Raw genomic sequence first — 21,603 nt, forward strand, 5'->3', positions numbered from 1 at the left:
GACTCAAATGATGTCAATTGGCCTATCAGAAGCTTCTAAAGCCATGACATAATTTTCTGGAATTTTCCAAGCTGTTTAAAGGCACAGTCAACTTAGTGTATGTAAACTTCTGACCCACTGGAATTGTGATACAGTGAATTATAAGTGAAATAATCTGTCTGTAAACAATTGTTGTAAAAATTACTTGTGTCATGCACAAAGTAGATGTCCTAACCGACTTGACAAAACTATAGTTTGTTAACAAGAAATTCGTGGAGTGGTTGAAAACGAGTTTTAATGACTCCAACCAAAGTGTATGTAAACTTCTGACTTCAACTGTACCTATGCTTTTGTTTGACATTTTAACAGCTTGAATTCATTCATAATGTTTCTATAGGTAGAACTGTAAATAAGAAGCAAACAGCTCCAGTTGTGTGCGAGGTTGCAGTCACAACATAGATCAGGGCTGTCATTAAGCCTATATATGAGCACTAAAATGCTGCTCACTGAGACACACACAATTTCTTATTCCAACCTCTCTCTGTTTGGAATCAACTTGCCTCAGTCAGAACACATTCCTAACAACCTCACTTTCTGCAATTTCATTCATTCAAAATTCATAAAGAACTGACCACGGCTATTATGGAAGATCTCAAACAGTGGGCCAGATTATTAGAAACTGACCTAAATGTATCTTCCTCTTCTTCCCCCATCCCTTCTCATCCCTCGCTCCTAAAAATCAGACCTCAGAGAGGTTGTATCCAACACTAGCTTGCCAATGATTGCATTTCCTTTCTTTTTTTTTTAACACAAGACAACTGCCTAACATTGCTCAATTAAAGATCCACATCGTGCAGTGAAGGCTAAGCTACGATTTCTTAAAGGTTACCAAGGTAACAGCGGTTCTCTCTGCTCTCCCTTTTCTCTCACCCTCTATGTCTCTGCTCTCTATCTTTTCCAGAATAACCACCACAGCAGCTTGCATGATGGATTTGAGGAGGTACCCCCTCGACGAACAGAACTGCACCTTGGAAATCGAAAGCTGTAGGTGGACTTAATACAAACGTCTTCTCCCCCATTCCTCTGCACTCTAGCTAAGTCACCTCCCATCCCTCCCCCAACTACCTGCCTTGGCTTCTCAAGCATCTCAGCAGGAATGTCTTCCTGCCATTTTCACTGGGTATCACAGCGTTTTAAAAACACAGCAAGGGACTGCCTATGATTGTAGGCAGTTTGTGGTTTTTTCTTCATAATTCAGCTCACGTCTCTATACATTTAAGGCAAAAGTCAACTTTTAGACCTGTCATACTGTATGTCTCTAGATGAAAAATACAAAAGGAGCCTTTTGCATTTCAAGTTGTTTCTGTCAATATTCACAAAACATATTTGGAATTGAACCATTTGTATTATCCTTACTGAAAGATGAAGCCCAAGTCCTTAGGCCAAAATTCTCCATACAGCCTTACTTCACCCTCTAGCTTTGACTCCCGGGTGGTTCTGATGTATCTTTGGGTGGTTCCAATGTATCTTTGTCTCCCGGGTGGTTCTGATGTGTCTTTTACTCCAGGGTGGTTCTGATGTGTCTTTTACTCCCGGGTGGTTCTGATGTGTCTTTTACTCCCGGGTGGTTCTGATGTGTCTTTTACTCCCGGGTGGTTCTGATGTGTCTTTGACTCTGGGGTGGTTCTGATGTATCTTTGACTCTGGGGTGGTTCTGATGTATCTTTGGGTGGTTCCGATGTATCTTTGGGTGGTTCTGATTTATCTTTGACTCTGGGGTGGTTCTGATGTATCTTTGGGTGGTTCTGATTTATCTTTGACTCTGGGGTGGTTCTGATGTATCTTTGGGTGGTTCTGATGTATCTTTGACTGGAGTGGTTCTGGGTGCAGTCTGCAGAGGCTTGATGTCAGCATGGGTGGTTCTGATGTATCTTTGACTCTGGGGTGGTTCTGATGTATCTTTGATTCTGGGGTGGTTCTGATGTATCCTTGGGTGGTTCTGATGTATCTTTGACTCTGGGGTGGTTCTGATGTATCTTTGACTTCGGGGTGGTTTAGGTCTAAGCTGTACTGATGTATCTTTGACTGGGGTGGTTCTGGGTTCAGTCTGTAGAGGCCTGCTGTCAGCAGATGTGATCATTATGGATCATTTAAAGCAGCTATCCTGGCCAACATTATTGGCATCTCTGACTCTGAGTACCATTTCTTATAGATGCATTAACTCAGAGGGCAATGACTGCAGTGACAGAAGCAGGTGAAATGTTTAATGCTTGCTTGTAATTTCAATTAGAAGCTGTTACATATTGACCATTGAATGCAACTTGAGCGGGCAGATGGACCCCGTCTGTCATAACAACATCGATGCTCCTTTCATGGCAAAGCAGCACAGAGGCATGGCATTGGATGGATATCTTTTATCAACCCAAATTCCCTTAATTTTACAGCCAGAGTGAAAAAGGTTTGTCACATCCTAACATATGCAAATGTGAAACATGCAATGTGTACAGAGAAGTTACAGCTACAGTATTCCTCTCCAAACCAATGATGTCATGCCATTGATTTCCCCATTAGTGACAGCCAAGCAACATAACATGTCCATGGCTTGGCCCTACCTAGGTCCCCATAGATATAAAGTGTAATTATGAATAGACCTACCACATCCATCACCCCCACACACCCTCAATATCATATAACATGTGGATAAGGGAGGACATCTGGACATGCTGTGAAATGAAACTCTTCTATATCCTGCTACATGTTGGGAGAGGCAGAATGCCATGGGAGATAAAATGCATTAACAACTGTTCAATATCATAGATTAACAAGGAGCATCCACTTATGAAAACGTGTCAAATTCAGTTCCTGGACCTCTAACTTTAGAAAAAGATTAAAAGTGGATGAATGGTGCTCCGGTGCTGGCTGGTATATAACCATGGACAGAGAGCTGGCACAGCCAGGGGGCAGAAGAGTGGTCATTAAATGTAAATACAGTAAAGGCACCTATATCCCGGAAACGTAATTGCCATGAGGTTTAACAGTGAATGTAAGGCAGTGTATCGCCTGAACCGCACTACATAATTGTACCTTACACTTCTCGCTTTGATTCCACTGCCATTTTGATGGAGCCCCGTGGAGTCAACATGAATCATAAACAGAAGCATGACTTGACACATGATAAATATTCATGTTTGTCTGACGTAACTTAGCCGTGTCATTATGCAGGCTCTTATATAGTTCAGTTTTGCTGAAGTGGGAGACATACATAAGCTTAGACCAGATTCTATACGTTACCAATGGAAGGAAGGCCTATTTTCCTCTGCTTTGGCCCATTCGGCTTTCCCTAATGTCTAAGGTGAGAGGTTGTACCAGTACTGAACCTGTTCATTCTCCTCTCATCCCCTCCACCTATTCTCTGTAACCTGGGACAGATGGGTACACCACAGACGACATCGTGTTCTACTGGCACGGAGGGGACAATGCGGTGACGGGGGTGGACAAACTGGAGCTTCCCCAGTTCTCCATCGTGGCGCTTCGGCTGGTGTCCAGGGAGGTCAGGTTTACCACAGGTAAGGCCTCCACTTCCACACCTCATATCTGTGCTGAAGGGGTATAGTATGGTATAAGAATACATTCTCAGGAATATATTTTAATGTGGACTTGATTGTAGGATGAGTTACACTGTCAGTCCAGTTCCACTCACTGTTTTGTGTTGTTGATGTTATTCCAATGGGGAACACTTGTCACTTGCTGCTTCACAATTCATCCCTGTGTGACAGTTAACTTGAGTTCATTTGGAAAAGGTTGCCATGATTGAAGTAGTCTTGCCCTTGTGTGTGCACTTGTTTATTTAGATTCACGAGGTATGGCAGGAAGGGCCTGCTGGGATAAAATATGTATGCCTGAATATTGATTCATTAAAAGATTTACCAGACCAGCGAGATGATAGGGTCATTTCTCACTCTGTGCATCTCACAGTCGATTGCCATTTAAATTAAAACCATCATGGCTCTCTTATTCCCTTTCTCTCATTTTGATAAAGTGGCCATACAAATTCCCTTGATGGAATTAGCTATGCATTCATAGCGGTAAACATTTCTCTCTAGCTGAAGTATGGGAAAGTCAAAGCCACAGGGGAATATCCTGAGATGTATTTCTCTTTAACAACTTGTTGTTCAGCTTGTTTGAATAATCAATACATTCAATGCAACCAATTAATGTCTCATCACAACGAGCATTTTTCTCTGCAACATGCATAAATGTTAAGCGCCATAGGTTCACCCCACCAGCTACAGCACGGTCTCATGTGGGTTCCTCCTCCTCACTTAAGGAGTGAGAAGATGTGCTCTCCAATTACGGACCTTTTTTAAATCCCCTTTTGGTGCTATTTAGAGGACAGAGAAAGTGCTAAACAGAGAAAAGCACAGCAGCTTTCCATGACAATTCTCACAGGGACGCTGGAGCTGCCTGCTGAGACGGGGGGGGGGTTGAGGAAAAATCTGTCTTGTTTGCGACTTTCTGCCATGTTTAATTGGAATCGAACTTGTCCCTGGAAAGGAATCCATTGCTTTGGGGAAATGAAGTGCTCCGTCTGAACAAATGGAGAAATGACTACCCCGCGCATTGTCAAAGTGCAGACTTTGGAACTCATAAGTTGTGCCAGCGTTTCTTTTCTTCACTGATGTGTTTCCTCTGCCCCGCTCCATCACTCCATCGCTCCATCACGCCATCGCTCCATCGCTCCATCGCGCCATCGCTCCATCGCGCCATTGCTCCATCGCGCCATTGCTCCATCGCGCCATCGCTCCATCCTCTCCTTCTCTCTTGTTTTCTGTGAAAGGTTCCTATCCCAGGCTATCACTGAGTTTCAGGATTAAGAGGAACATTGGCTACTTCATCCTGCAGACATACATGCCCTCCATCCTGATCACCATCCTCTCCTGGGTCTCCTTCTGGATCAATTATGATGCCTCTGCAGCTCGGGTGGCCCTTGGTAAGACTCTGCTTCCACTGCAGTGTTACAACACAGAGTATTCCCAGTGAACAGAGTGGGTAAGGTTGCCCTAACATTGAGGTGACTTATGTTGCTGTTGCAGTACGAAATGCTACACACAGCACAATTGGGAATTGTCATAAACAGATTAGTGGCCAACTCCCACTTACACAAAGGAGCCCTTACAACCACTAATAATGTGCACTTTCCATTGAATAAATCTCCACCCTGCAGGAACAAATTGTCAAGCAATGTTTAGAGGCACACACTTCCCACTCAAAATCATTACCTTGCATGTTGGTCTTCCTGATGACCAATACCTTACTTTGATGGCGATGACTATTGATTGTTTTTGTTACTAATAATAATTTCTTTGTGTTTGTGTTTGCAATTTCCAGGTGTTACAACTGTGCTCACCATGACAACCATTAACACCCACCTTAGGGAGACCCTCCCAAAGATCCCGTATGTGAAAGCCATCGACGTCTACCTCATGGGCTGTTTTGTGTTTGTGTTCCTGGCCCTGCTCGAATATGCCTTCGTAAACTACGTGTTCTTTGGCCGGGGACCCCAGCAACAGAAGAAAATCCACGAGCGGCTGAACAAAACCAACAATGAGCGCCCGCGATACGAAGAGAAGCGCCTGAGAGAACAGGTTTGTATCTTCAGCTGGCTTCTCTCTCTGGCTATTTTGCCACCCTCCATTGCTTTTCCTCCAGCACGGACACTTAGAGTTGATTGAGCAGAGTATTTTGGCTTGGAGATATACTGTGGCTGTTTCTTTAACTCTGGAGATGTGTAAAACTACATTCTCATTCTCCTCTCAGGTTGTTGTCTATGTTTTTGCTGTGGGCTTGATTCTTAGTCTTATCTCTGTTCTGTCCTGGGAGTTGCTTTCTAACCAACATTCACCCACTTCCGTCTAAAATGTAACAAATCGTAATGGGTATGCAGCCAGAAACATTAGTATTCAAAGGAAAATGCTGAAACGGTCCGACTGAACGAAGCCCCTTGTCTTTGCGTCTGAAAAATGACATGCCATCCGTATGCAAAGTTGTTCTTGTTAACCTCATGTTTATGCATTTTTTATGTATTTTTAAGAAATTGTGCTTAATTGTCAGTGTGTTATAGGGGTTTAATGTTCTCTTCACTTTTCTTCTTCCATTGCAAGGACTCCATTGCCACGCCGTTTCAAACCAACACCCTCAGGTCATATACACAGAGAAGAAATCTGTACCTCGAGGAGCAAAGAAAAGTTGGGGTACATGCATTTAGAAATCATATGAGCTGTGGTACTGTGGCCTAATAGAGGTCTGATACAATGGTTGATGGAGTGATGACAATTCATTTGTGTCGATTTACTTTCAGTGAAAAAAAGCACCGGAAGGCATCAGCTATAAGGAAGAAAATGGGAAAAGTGCATCAATTCAGAATTCTTTAAAGAGACATGAAAAAATGAAATGTCCTTCCACATCATCATTACATTTGCTTTAGCTTGAAAATTGTAAATGAAACGCTGGGTGGGTGTAGAGTTTTAGTAGGACAGTTTGTGGTAATGTCACCGTGTTCTGCTACTCCCTGACGTTCTCTCTCTACCCCTCCACTGTCCTCCAAGGTGGACGCATACGGGAACATCCTGCTCACCACGCTGGAGATGAATAACGAGGTGATGCCGTCAGATGTAGGAAGTAGCGTCAGTGACTCCCGGAATTCAGTGATGTCATTCGACAGCTCCGGGGTCCAGTTCAGGAAGCCCATGGCTCCCCGGGACGGCTTCAGCCACCACTCACTGGACCGCAGCGCTATGCGCAGCAGGGCCAACTGTCGGCTACGACGGCGCTCCTCTAAGCTCAAGCTGAAAATCCCCAATCTGGCAGATGTCAGCACCATTGACAAATGGTCCCGGGTCCTTTTCCCCATCATGTTTGGATTTTTCAACCTAATCTACTGGTTGTACTATGTGAATTGATGTGCATCCCACTAGGAATCATGGGCCATATTTTGAGAGCACATTAAATTGGCTTTGATACAGTTGGAAAATATGTATACACATATACAAGTTGATACATACAGTATGTATATGCATATTTCTATATATTATATTTATATATACACGTGTGTGTGTGTGTAAATCTGAAGGATTTTTCTCCTGTATAAAGTATTATTAGAATGACTTGAATGTTTAAGAATAATTTCAAGCCTTTGAGTTTCCTTTTTCTTGTGAAACAAACAAACTAGCAAAGAAACGAACGAACTAACAACCATCAGATCCCTTTGGGGGATTTTGGAACTAAAGACTGCATGATATTTTTGCTAAAAAAGAAAGCGAAAGCTCTTGAGAGAAGAGATGTCTCAGTCTCATTGGCTTTTTATTGATACTCCGTAATCGGCGTCCTCTACTGCAGCTCATCAAATCAGGTGACTCGTGTGTTCAGGCATCGGCTGAGTCAAGTCCCTAATATCCAGCCCCCCCCGCCCATTTCCCATGGATAACTTTACACGGAATTCTCCGGTTCGACCCTGTACAGCAACCTTGTTTGGATTATGTGTCGTTCCTTGGCTTTTTTTTTCGAGTGACGTTGTTCTCTTTATGGGACATCGGCTCTGGTACAATGCTGGTCTGCGTTTGGGGGGCCATCAGGATGGGATGTTAGACCACTGCGTTTCTGAGTCAGTGCAAAACCTCTCTTCATTTCTCTATTCATGTTTGTTTTTAGAGCAGTTCCTTGGGGTATTTTCATTATGGTTATCCAGATGATGATTATTGTAATTATTATTTTGTTTTGAAAATACTGGGCTTTTGGGAGTGTGTCACTTAACGAGGTTCTAGTTAGTGCATTACTAGAAAAAAAAGTCACAGGTATGAATTGCTCATTTTGATTGTTTAAAAAATAGACATATAATGTACATTTTGTAATTCAGTATCCTCGTGGACATAGTTGGCAAATATAATGTGCGTTTTCTTTACCATCTTCCTTCACATGCTCTGTAGATACAGTAATTATTGCCTCATATTCAGCTTTGTGTTCTGTAAGGAAGAAACGATACCTAGAATGAACACATTTGAAGTTATTCCACTATAAAAATGTGAGAAACAATATTGTGTATTAAAAAAGGGATATCGCCATGGTTTATTTGTATGAGAGTGAAATCAACATATCAGCCCATAGTTTGACCTGTAGTTGAATGTAATACTCTCTCACTTTGAAACAGTTTTCACCCTGAGAATGTTGGGCACTGATATGATAGTTCCTATGAAACGTGCCTGTCTTAAAATTTGAATGGCCGCGTTCTCAAATTTGCTTTTTTAGTTGCGGTTGTAGCGGGGAGCGGGATTAGAGGAAGAAAAAGAATCAACCTCTCGCATCCATTAGCTCTGAAAACACTGGAGATCTACCACCCTTCAAATGGGCTCTGAGGATCACACCCCAAAGATCAGAAACATCAGCAGAATCGGGAAAAATTGGTTTTCAGTTTTTAGGGGGCAAGACAAGATGTGTGATAAATATAGCCATGAACTAAATTGTGAACCAAAAAGGCCTAGAATCCCTATGTTATTTTTGGCTTTTGCTCTTAATGTCACTACATTCCATCTGCTCAGATCCACACACTAATGAGATGTCCACTGCAGAGTTGATGCCATGCCATTTTGAGCCACAGTGTACCTTTAAAGGACAACCTTGTTTTTCATTATTTGGTTCTGCCTAGAGTGAAGAGAAGAGCAAATGCATTCAGGCATTTCAGTTTAAACTGGCATTTACAGGCTATCTCTGTGTTCAAACTAGCATTGCATTGATTCAACAATGCAGTGTAGTGGATTTGAATATTCATGCTAAGGAATGACAATTGCGGTTGTGATTGAAACATGCAGCGCATTGTTGAATCTACTGGGTTTGCATGGTTATCAAATGACATGGGGTGACAGAGGGAGGAAAAGTCGCAGGTCAGATGCAGAGGTAGCCAAACCAAGAGATGGGGTCCTTTGGACGTTCCAGAGGATAAGAGAGGAGAGAATGTTGAGAGCATCACAGTTACTGCCTTGCAGATTGCAGTGACCAATCTCCTCAAAACTCACTGATGGGCTCCCCTAAGTTCCAAGAGCTTGTCTCTCCAACGTCTCCTTCCCCTGGCCGGCACCAGACAGGAAGGAAACGGACCTTTAACTGGGAGCCCTGGGCCCCATGGAGGACTAGCACAGGACAGGATGCACCACGGGGCAGAGAGAGAGGAGAGACAGAAAGAAGGACAAAGAGCGAGAAACAGAGATACAGAAAAGGAGAAAGATCATAGTGTGGAGCAAAGAAGAGATCTTGGATCCTGACGCTTTTCGCCCCAGTGAGTTGGATCCCACTCCAATGTTCTACCTGTAGTTGATAGTAAACGGAACTGTATCTGGGATACTGTAGCATACTGTTGTCACTGGTTACAATGTTACGCCACCAATGACGGCTCGTCTCTGCAACATATTTGAGAGAAATGAACCAGAGTTTGCACTAAGTCCAACCTGCAATGCCAGGTTACACTACAGCAGAAAATGAAGCAGTACAGTGTAGCTATTGAGACTCAAGGTTGAAAAAATGAGTTTCTGTTTAGTCTAAAACATAATCAGTGGATGATGCTAATCTGTAGGGGGAAGAAATACTGTATGACGTCACTTGATGTTACTCAGGAACCTGGTATCAGATTTTAAGGACCTTCCGCTTCTGCTCCCTATTGATCTATGTCAAACTAGCCTACATAATACTTCATAAACATGGCATAACTCTTGTTTTAACCATACATCTCCTTTTGGCCAACGACCCCTGTGGTGTCACATATAAGGACTTAGGCTTGCTAGTGTCATCAGGATTTCTATGAATGGTTTTGGTATGGATTGTGTCATGGTTAAGATGGCCTTATAAGGGCTTTAGCCTATAGAATTCATAAGTAACTATGTGTATTTATGTTGTATTTACTGTAAGCTATCACTCACTCAGTCACTGAGACACCAACCAGCTGATCATATTGTCAGAGTAGCACTAGATGTTCAACCAGCTGATCATATTGACAGAGGAGCACTAGATGTCCAACCAGATGATCATATTGTCAGAGTAGCACTAGATGTCCAACCAGCTGATCATATTGTCAGAGTAGCCCTTGATGTCCAACCAGCTGATCATATTGTCATTGTAGCACTAGATGTCCAACCAGCTGATCATATTGTCAGAGTAGCACTAGATTTCCAACCAGCTGATCATATTGTCAGAGTAGCACTAGATTTCCAACCAGCTGATCATATTGTCAGAGTAGCACTAGATTTCCAACCAGCTGATCATATTGTCATTGTAGCACTAGATGTCCAACCATCTGATCATATTGTCAGAGTAGCACTAGATGTCCAACCAGCTGATCATATTGTCAGAGTAGCACTAGATGTCCAACCAGCTGATCATATTGTCAGAGTAGCACTAGATGTTCAACCAGATGATCATATTGTCAGAGTAGCACTAGATGTCCAACCAGCTGATCATATTGTCATTGTAGCACTAGATGTCCAACCAGCTGATCATATTGTTAGAGTAGCACTAGATTTCCAACCAGCTGATCATATTGTCAGAGTAGCACTAGATTTCCAACCAGCTGATCATATTGTCAGAGTAGCACTAGATTTCCAACCAGCTGATCATATTGTCAGAGTAGCACTAGATTTCCAACCAGATGATCATATTGTCAGAGTAGCACTAGATGTCCAACCAGCGGATCATATTGTCAGAGTAGCACTAGATTTCCAACCAGCTGATCATATTGTCATTGTAGCACTAGATGTCCAACCAGCTGATCATATTGTCAGAGTAGCACTAGATGTCCAACCAGCTGATCATATTGTCAGAGTAGCACTAGATGTTCAACCAGATGATCATATTGTCAGAGTAGCACTAGATGTCCAACCAGCTGATCATGTTGTCAGAGTAGCACTAGATGTCCAACCAGATCTCGACACAGGAAACAACTAGATCTTGCAGTTGTTGTTCTTGTCCACAGCCTGTAGATAAAAAGTTCAGCTCTGTTGATTTTCGTCTGTTAGTGATCCAACATACACTACACATGTTCCCTACCTATGGTGTGTTTGGTTTGGCCTGGATGGATGGAGCCCACTGGATATTAAATGTCATGCTAGGTAACCTCCCCACCCTCAAGTAGCCAGCACTTGAGTAAAATGAGATATGATTAAATAGCAAATCACCCTGGCTTACATAGCTTCAAGACAGTGGTCACAAAACATTTTGTGAAAATGTTCAATGGCAATACAATAAATGTAATGATTTAAAGTGCAAAACAAGTCTTACAAAGGCATACTATACAAAGAGTTGAGAAACAAGGAGAAAATACATAAAGCCACCCAACTCTAACAAACAACTTAGGGCCAGATGTACTAGCTAAGCATTTGCACTTTGCATTTAAACTGCGTAGTGAAAATATCAAGTAAAGGTAATAGTTGGATTACAACCTTTTGGCCTTTTGTTTGGAAATAATCAATTTGATGTGAATTTCACTATGCACTAAATAGCTTATACATGTTTTGGGGGGGTTTTCACACAATGACAGTTAATTTCATATAACCTACAGTGAAAAATGATTTCATTTTTCCCAGAAGTAACTTATGATTGGTCTGTATGGAAACTCTTGCATGAGTGCAGTCAATATACTCATTACATTGAACTCACACCTACTCTACGTGCAAATGTAAACCACTTTCATGTCTCAAAAGCTGTAAGGAAATACCAGCTACATGTTTTTCATGTTCTGATTTATTTTAGTTATGCCACATATGTTTTGTTGATACATTCATTTAGTGGAGGTAAAAATTAGTGGAGATAAAAAAACAAAAAACAACAACAGCTGTTGAACTGATTTCAATGTGAATTTTCTTGCCTCTTGTGTATATGTTTAATTATATGTGAATTGTACTGTAAATATGATATCTTTCACTGGATATTTCTTAATGCATGAACAAAACAGGGCAGTACGTAATAGCAGCTAGCTTCACTGCTAATGGCATGGACAGCTTCTATGGCATTGGCATACTTCTGCAAAGAAAACCTAAAAAAAAAAAAATGTTAAGAAGAGAAGATTGTTTTGTTTTGCATGACCTAAGTTTGGAAAGGTTCCTTTTCGTATTTTTCTATTTCACACTTTTCATCAGCTTCATTCTCACAGCCAGGAAAGGAAGGACCCAGTGTTTACATGCTCTAGTTGCACTTGTTTTACAGCCAGCTCGACAAAACACTGTAAAACAAACTGTACATTCAATAAATCTGGAGAAAAACTGAAAAATGGAACGTACATTTATATCTCATGGTCAACATGAATAATATGTACCTCTCAATCATATTCACTTACTGTGTACCGAAGCACATACAATTTGGAATCAATGCACCAAGTACATACTGTAGTTTTATCAGGTTTAGCTTTAGCACTAATATCAATCGCCCTTCAACTACAAAGGATGTAAAGGATGCTTAACAGTAGCATCTGAACTTAAGCCATGAGATTGCATGCTGAGTGGGTATTCCCAGCCGTTTCTCTTAAATGAGTTGCCTCTGGACTGGGGGGGTTCTGGTCTGTTACTGATTATGATGGTACTTTCAGGAGGCTATGCTGAGTCCCAAATATACATCAGTATAGCTCCCTCTTTCAATAAGTTTTTACCAGGGAAAACACTACTTGTAAAACAAATAGCTATGGGGAAAATTCTGTAAAAATGTTTAAAAAATAAATTAAATTGAAAGGCCACCAACCCATATCTATTTTAAAGATTTCAATCAGTATTTTATATTTATTTTTATTTAGATTTTTTTTTCTTCGTAATTGGCTGTATTTGTTGCGTTTTGTTATGGATTGTTATGATTACTGTTGTTTTCTCATAAAAAAAAGGACATGTACTGACAACCTACCCTGGAAGTCAAATGTATTCATTTTTTGCACTGTAATTGATGAGTTCACATTGGGCGCTTTATTTGATTCAGTTATCTAATGAGGTGTTTTATTTCATTTGGGGTATGAGTTGTACTCATGGAATCAACATTTGTATAGTATGCAGTTGTATTAACTTTTTTTTGTCAGTGCCAATTAATGTTATAGTGTCAAATCAGCTTTTTTTTTAGGTGTTTGAGCAAAATGTGTTTTTTTTACAAATACAAGGTGTTAAAGTATGTGGTATAAAAGGATTATCATTCAAACAACAGACTTTTTACTAATAAAGGCTTATACAGTAACGAATGACAATGTCTTTTTGTTTGCCCTTTGAGGACTAATATCTATTGTTTAATTCACATTTTTGCTGAGTTCATTTTAATGTGTTAGTCCCCAAAAGGTAAATAACATACTGTTGCAACAAAACAAAAAAAATCAATTGAAAAACAAAATAAGTTCTTTACCATTGAAATCCCAAGCTGTCGTGGGAGGTTTCACCTATTTGTTTGGTGTGTTGCTTTCTCATAAGGGCTTGTTGGGCTATCAGCCATGAGTACAAAAGAGAAAAAAGACAAGAGAGAGTCTTCTTGTTACAGATTTTAATTTGATTACAACCATGACGCATTAATGAGAGTATACCTCCTTTCGTGCCCCATTTCCTAAATAAAGACACAAAGTGACTCCTGCTGAGAAGTGCAATGTTTGCCCCTCATTCAACTCAAGCCATAGCACTGTTTACCTCGTATCTGCATGAAGAGAGATGGATAACATAATATAGACACCTAGCACTAACTGTGCTCTACTATCATTTAAGATCATTTTGCTGGACCGCTCAGTCCTCTGGCTCATACTGAGTCTGTTCTATGTTTTGGGGTATGTAGAGTGGTGAAGGTATTTGGAGAGATAACAGAGGACAAAGAGCATGTGACCAGAGTCATCAATCTGGTCTTGTGAAGTTAGCACATTGATACTTACAGGAGTTAAAGATTCTCATTCAGAAACGGTCAGATTCTGTTATTGAAAAGCTTCTGTAGATCCTAGTTCCATACATGTTTTCCATGACTTTTGGTGTGGGACATGTTAGACAGATCCAGGAGCAACTCTTACCAGGATGCCATGGGGGTAGCCAGACATCTTTGCTGTTTTCCCCCCTTTTCGCTCTGTCTTTCTTTCTATGGTAAACTTTGAAAATGGCCCCAGTGGAGGGGCTGGTGGAGGAGAAGCACTCACAGGATTGGAGTGCATTGCTCTGTTAAGAAGATGGATGCAGAGCCATTGAACTAGATCGGCAAAATGTGCCCTCCATTTCCGTGTTCTATTATCAGCACTCCCATATAAAAACATCAAATATTGAAAGGGTGCATTAACATGGGCCAGAAATTGATGGCTGCTCCACTGAGGAAAAAAGGAGCAGAACCGGTCATAAAGAAGATGATGCTTTAGCTTCATGGCTTACACTTTCTATTGTGTCACAAGCAAAACTAACCCTTACCCTGCACTGGCTGGGGTTGAGTGGTAAAATCAGATTATTATTATTTTTTTTACAAAAGGTGATGTTGACAAAAAACAGTTAACTGCCAAAATAAAGGAAACACAACTAAATGATGGATAACAAGTATTTTGAAAGCAGGTTCTGCCATACAAGTGTGGTTCCTGAGTTAATTAAGCAATTAATATCCCATCATGCTTAGGGTCATGTATAAAGATGCCCAGTTGCCCATTATTTTGGCTACGATGGCTAGAAGAAGAGATCTCAGTGACTTTGAAAGAGGGGTTCTCAAAGGAGCATGGGAGGTTTAAAGGGGTTTGTGTGTCTCAGTCACCAGATCTCAACCAAATTGAACACTTAAGGGAGATTCTGGAACAGCTCCTGAGACTGCGTTTTCCATCACCATCAACAAAACGCCAAATTATGGGAATTTGTCTTAGAAGAATGGTGTCACATCCCTCCAACAGAGTTCCAGACACTTTAGAATCTATTTCAAGGTGCATTGAAGATGTTCTGGCAGCTCATGGTTGCCCAACGCCCTATTAAGACACTATGTTGGTGTTTCCTTTATTTTGGCAGTTACCTGTACATAGTTGTAAACGTGATGATGATATCAAGACAATGGATTCAAAACTGTGGTCATCATAAGCCTGACAGCACCATGCCATCTTATGCGATGAATGGAGTTGTTTAGTTCAAACACAGATTTTGACAATGTAAAGCGCAAGGCAGTAGTTGTCACAATTGTGCTTGAATAAAGCAACTGAGCATCGTCTATTCAAATATCTCATGGAGATATTTCGTGTTGATTTTTAAATAGACTTGGGGAAACTGTTTGAGGAAATGAAATGTCTTGTTAGAGGCCAGACTTCCAAAGGACTCCTTATGATTCTCTGGAAGGTGCTTCAGTAGTGGGAGAGAAAATGACTACTTCATATCAGCAGTTGCTTCCCCAACTCCCAATTATTGAGAACACACATTGGTAAGTGATGGTCTTTTAAATAAAAACAAATTAAAGATCAAAATGTTACTCGTAGAAACATTTATTTCTTACTGGTGACTGATGACTTTATGAATACGCGCCTTTGTTGCTTTTACCTTCAGAGAAACCATGTTCTGACTTTGGCCGTGGTGTGTCTCTCTAAGGGAGAGGTCACTTCACTCTGGGATGTCCATCCATTTTGAGATATTTTAATTTTGGAGCTCCTGTTTTGAGGTTGATCAGAAAGAGTGGAGAGATGAGGGGGAGTGGAGGCAGAATGTGTCTAATAAAATATTAGGACAGAGCTCTTTTATCCAATACAATGTGGCCATCGCTGCACTGCTGGATCTATATGTCTTTCTCTCTATATATCCCTAGCTCTTTCTCTCTCTCTCTCTCTCTCTCTCTCTCTCTCTCTCTCTCTCTCTCTCTCTCTCTCTCTCTCTCTCTCTGTCTCACACCTCTCTCTCTCTCTCTCTCACACTTCTCTCTCTCTCTCTTTCTCTCTCTCCCTCTCCGTCTCACTCCTCTCTCTCTCTCTCTCTCTCTCCCTCTCCGTCTCACTCCTCTCTCTCTCTCTCCCATCTCCGTCTCACTCCTCTCTCTCTCTCTCTCTCTCTCTCTCTCTCTCTCTCTCTCTCTCTCTCTTTCTCTCCCTCTCTGTCTCACTCCCCTCTCTCTCTCTCTCTCTCTCTCTCTCTCCCGTCTCTCCTCTCTCTCTCTCTCTCCTCTCCGTCTCACTCCTCTCTCTCTCTCTCTCTCTCTCCATCTCCGTCTCCCTCTCTCCGTCTCTCTCTCTCTCTCTCTCTCTCCATCTCCGTCTCACTCTCTCTCTCTCTCTCTCTCTCTTCTCTCTCTCTCTCTGTCTCTCTCCCCTCTCTCTCTCTCTCTCTCTCTCTCTCTCTCTCTCCTCTCCGTCTCACTCCTCTCTCTCTCTCCCTCTCCGTCTCACTCCTCTCTCTCTCTCTCTCTCTCTCTCTCTCTCTCTCTCACTCTCTCTCTCTCTCTCTCTCTCTCTCTCTCTCTCTCTCTCTCTCTCTCTCTCTCTCTCTCTCTCTCTCTCACACTTCTCTCTCTCTCCTCTCTCTCTCTCTCTCTCTCTTCTCTCTCTCTCTCTCTCTCTCTCTCTCTCTCTCTCTCTCTCTCTCTCTCTCTCTCTCTCTCTCTCTTTCTCTCTCGCTCTCTCTCTCTCATATATATATATATATATATATATATATATATATATATATATATATATATCTTCCTTATTTATTCAGCACATACAAAGAAACCTCTACAAATGTCTACCAAATACACTTGGAACGGCAGAGATGGAAAAAAGACAAGGAAGGCTGACTGTCTCTGTTCAGGCTTCTCTTATTTTATCTTGCTTCAAACAAAATGACTGCAACAATTCCAGTAGAACATTATTGCATCCCTGCAGTTGATGGCAATGCAGGACGATGGTTCATTGGCATTGCATTTGCCTTTGAGAAACGAACCCTGAATGTTTATTTTTAACAATCTAGTGAGAGTTTTTACATGGTTGTGTGTTGTCACATACGTGAATTTGCAATGTGTCCCCTCCCTATTTTGTGTTGATGGTATTTTCAGTGGCTGTGGGGACTGTGTGAAGTCATGCTACATGCCTGGCCTGTTTTCCCCAGGCTGCTGGGAAGATGGGACGAGGGGCAAGGAGTGAGCCATGTTGAGGACAGAGAGGAGGTCTTCTCTCTGTTGTCATCTCACGCCTCAAACTCCCCTCACCTCCATCTCCCAAATGGCCTTCCCTCCCACTCATCAGTCGGCAGCCAACACTGCTCTCTGTTGGCAGAGGATCTAACTACACCACTGCTAAATCACATCTCTTATGAACCACTCTGGCTGAACAACAGCAGCCAAAACCAACGTCTTTGTTACCTAATCGAATCTAATATGAGATGATTATATGTAATTACAGGCAGACCTGCACACTGTGTCCTCCAGGCTAATATTCTCATCAAAGCACAGTAAGAGTGAAGCCCTTCTGCTCTCTGCGTTTGAGGGAGCTAGCATAGTTTATCATATCACTAAACATTGACACTTACTTGATTGGGATCATTTGAAGAGACCATAAAAATCAATGAGTGCAAGAGAGAGGTTTAAAATATGAGAGCCACGTTGGAATTTAAGACCATGTCAGGACTCCTGGAAGAGTTACAAAGGCCTCTTTTTATGGCGTGATTAATGGACAGAGAGAGAGAGGACAGGTCACAAGCAGGGTTTTAATAGATAGCTTTATTAAACCAGGTAAATATGCTGCACCAATCAGACAGGGCCTCTCTCCATAGTTTTTTTGGGAGGCAGGACCAGCGTGCAGTGGTCCTCCTCAGGATCTACATGGGCTGGTACCACTAATTTGGACATCTTCACAACCAGGGTCAGCATGACAGGACGACTGTTATTATCGCTCTGACCGGTCACCATGTCATAAATATGACCACAGTCATTCTCTGCATCCAACACTGATTGGGCAAGGCGCTGAGCTCTTTCCAGGATTCGGTGACTGCTTGGTCCACTTCTCTGGACAAGAGTAAAAAGAGATCAAGTACCTGTGAGGAATTCAGAGGGGTCTTTGAAACATTTACCTCTTCTTCATCAGACTCGTCGTGGTGTCTTTTGATTGAGGACCTGTCGATCACCTTATACCCAGGCACAAAGGTGTAGGATAGCACATGCCATAGGAGAGGTTCTGGATGCCCTGGATGGGCTGGGAGTCCTTTGGCTGGGAGGCCCCAGCAGTCTTAGTCTTTATCTCCAGGTCACCCTGTCAGTGTCCATATCCATCGCTGGAGGAGATTACTTGGGTCTCATGAATGATAAACTCCTGTTCTAAACAGTTAACGATGTGTCATTTCTGAACACAATTCCAAATGGAGTATTCATGATTAATCTAGGCCTTAATGTAATGTAAAATATTAAACTACTGTGTAATGTCAAACTTCAAACTACTGTGAGACCCCCTTTAGGCTGTCCTGTAATGCAAATGTTGATACACTGTAGTTGTAATTTCAAATCCGGAGGCAAAATAAAAATGTGTTTAACATCTTATCCATCGTAAAAAAGTTGTTGGGAGACTTTTCGGGTTCATTTTTTGTTTACATTTCTCAAAATGGCAGACTGATAATGTTTTCCAATGTGCTTCAAATATCAGAAGTTGTCTTTCTGAATGCTGAGGATAACTTTAGAAAAGGTCTAGAGCATTTCCATGGCAAAGACGATTAGAGCACTGTGACAAACCATAGACGCTTTAAAGGAGTCAATGGAACGCAAAGGGGCGGCAGGGTAGCCTAGATTGGCGCACATTCAACAAATCTAACAGTCGATATTCGTCATGATTTATGTATTGTAACAGGCCCACAATGTGGTTACTTAAATCCGACTTGGTGCAGTGATGCAACCAGTCAAGATGCTCTCGATGGTGCAGCTGTAGAACCTTTTGAGGATCTGAGGACCCATGACAAATCTTTTCAGTGTCCTGCAGGGGAAAAGGCTTTGTTGTGCCCTCTTCAGGACTGTCTTAGTCTTTGGACCATGACATTTGTTGGTGATGTGGACACCAAGGAACTTGAAGGTCTCAACCTGCTCCTCTGCAGCCTTGTCGATGAGAATGGGGGCGTGCTCGGTACTCCTTTTCCTGTAGTCCACAATCATCTCCTTTGTCTTGATCACATTGAGGAAGAGGTTGTTGTCCTGGCACCACACGGCCAGGTCTCTGACCTCCTCCCTATAGGCTGTCTCATCATTGTCGGTGATCAGGCCTACCACTGTTGTGAAATCGTCAAACTTGATGATGGTGTTAGAGTCGTGCACGGCAGTGCAGTCATGAGTGAACAGGGAGTACAGGAGATGATTGCGCATGCACCCCTGAGGGGCACCCGTGTTGATGATCAGCGTGGCGGATAGATTGTTACCTATCTTTACGACCTGGGGGCGGCCCGTCAAGAAGTCCAGAGTCCAGTTGCAGAGGGAGGTGTTTAGTCCCAGGGTCCTTAGCATAGTGATGAGCTTTGAGGGCACTATGGTGTTGAACACTGAGCTGTAGTCAATGAATCGCATTCTCATATAGGTGTTCCTTTTTTCCAGGTTGGTATTACAGACTCAGTCAGGGACAGGTTGAAAATGTCAGTGAAGACACTTGCCAGTTGGTCACCGCATGCTCTGAGTACACGTCGTGGTAATCCATCTGGCCCTGCAGCCTTGTGAATGTTGACCTGTTTAAAGGTCTTACTTTCATCGGCTATGGAGAGTGTGATCACACAGTCATCCGGAACAGCTGATGCTCTCATGCATGTTTCAGTGTTACTTGCCTCGAAGCAAGCATAGAAGTAATTCAGTTTGTCTGGTAGGCTTGTGTCATTGGGCAGCTCGCAGCTGTGCTTCCCTTTGTAGTCTGTAATAGTTTGCAAGCCCTGCCACATCCGATGAGCGTCGGAGCCGGTGTAGTACAATTCAATCATAGTCCTGTATTGATGCTATGCCTGTATGATGGTTCGTCGGAGAGCATAGTGGGATTTCTTATAAGCTTCCAGGTTAGAGTTCCACTCCTTGAAAGCGGCAGCTCTACCCTTTAGCTGAGTGTTGATGTTGCCTGTAATCCATATGGTCACTGTGGGGACGACGTCATCAATGCACTTATTGATGAAGCCAGTGACTGATGTGATGTACTCCTCAATGCCATCGGAAGAATCCCGGAACATATTCCAGTCTGTGCTAGCAAAACAGTCCTGTAGCTTAGCATCTGCTTCATTTGACCACTTCTAATTGACCGAGTTACTGGTGCTTCCTGCTTTCGTTTTTGCTTGTAAGCAGGAATCAGGAGGATAGAGTTATGGTCAGATTTGCCAAATGGAGGGTGAGGTAGAGCATTGTATGGGTCTCTGTGTGGAGTAAATGTGGTCCTGAGTTTTTTTCCCTCTGGTTGCACATTTAACATGCTGGTAGAAATGAGGTAAAACGGATTTAAGTTTCCCTGCATTAAAGTCCCCGGCCACTAGGAGCACCGCCTCTGGATGAGAGTTTTCCTATTTGCTTATGGCCATATACAGCACATTGAGTATGGTCTTAGTGCCAACATTGGTTTGTGTTGGTAAATAGACAGCTATGAAGAATAGAGATGAAAACTCTCTTGGTAAATAGTGTGGTCTACAGCTTATCATGAGATTCTCGACCTCAGGCAAGCAAAACCTTGAGAGTTCCTTAGATTTCGTGCACAAGCTGTTGTTTATAAATACACATTGCCCGCCACCCCTTGTTTTTTAGCACAATTGGTTACGGGACCGTAAATCGGCAGCCATCTCCTCCGGCGCCATTATTATCAATTTGATTGAGGTCTGATGATTATGGAGGCCAGGTCATCTGATGCAGCACTCCATCATTCTCCTTGGTCAAATAGCCCTTACACAGACTGAAGGTGTGTTTTGGGTCATTGTCCTATTGAAAAACAAATGATAGTCTCACTAAACACAAACCAGATGGGATGGCGTATCGCTGCAGAATGCTGTGGTAGCCATGCTAGTTAAGTGTGCCTTGAATTCTAAATAAATCACAGACAGTGTCACCAGCAAAGCACCACTACACCATCCCACTTACTCCTACATGCTTTATGGTTGGAACCACACATGAGGAGATCATCCGTTCACCTACTCTGCGTCTCACAAAGACATGTCCATTGCTCATGTTTCTTGGCCCAAGCAAGTCTCTTCTTATTATTGGTGTCCTTTAGAAGTGGTTTCTTTGCAGAAATCATCCATGAAGGCCTGATTCATGCAGTCTCCTCTGAACAGTTGATGTTGGGATGTGTCTGTTACTTGAACTCTGTGAAGCAGTTATTTGGGGTGCAATCTGAGGTGCAGTTAACTCAAATTAATTTATCCTCCGCAGCAGAGGTAACTCTGGGTCTTCCTTTCATGTGGCGGTCCTCATGAGAGCCAGTTTTTACAACTGCACTTGAAGAAACTTTCAAAGTTCTTGACATTTTTCGCATTGACTGACCTTCATATCTTAAAGTAATGACGGACTGTCGTTTCTCTGCTTATTTGAGTTGTTTTTACTATAATGTGCACTTGGTCTTTTAACAAATAGGGCTATCTTCTGTTTACCACACCTAGCTTGTCACAACACAACTGATTGGCTCAAACGCATTAAGAAGGAAAGAAATTACACAACTTAACAAGGCAGATCTGTTAA

General features: G+C 42.2%; 1 protein-coding gene across 2 annotated transcripts in view; it reads left to right on the top strand.

Annotated features, from left to right (window-relative positions):
* Positions 1-12,098, top strand: part of LOC112228790 (gamma-aminobutyric acid receptor subunit beta-4-like) — a 61,041-nt gene extending 48,943 nt beyond the window's left edge. The window contains exons 5-10 of one of the 2 annotated variants that reach the window (XM_024394432.2): positions 941-1,023; positions 3,408-3,545; positions 4,817-4,969; positions 5,368-5,624; positions 6,141-6,230; positions 6,585-12,098. In XM_024394432.2, coding sequence (XP_024250200.1) covers positions 941-1,023; positions 3,408-3,545; positions 4,817-4,969; positions 5,368-5,624; positions 6,141-6,230; positions 6,585-6,938 — 1,075 coding nt within the window. In that variant the 3' untranslated portion in view covers positions 6,939-12,098. The remainder of the gene's footprint in view (positions 1-940; positions 1,024-3,407; positions 3,546-4,816; positions 4,970-5,367; positions 5,625-6,140; positions 6,231-6,584) is intronic. The other variant, XM_024394433.2, reaches the window with a different exon arrangement.
* Positions 12,099-21,603: the final 9,505 nt, after the last annotated feature.

Source organism: Oncorhynchus tshawytscha, linkage group LG30 (assembly GCF_018296145.1).
Source record: "Oncorhynchus tshawytscha isolate Ot180627B linkage group LG30, Otsh_v2.0, whole genome shotgun sequence".
NCBI classification, from domain to species: domain Eukaryota; kingdom Metazoa; phylum Chordata; class Actinopteri; order Salmoniformes; family Salmonidae; genus Oncorhynchus; species Oncorhynchus tshawytscha.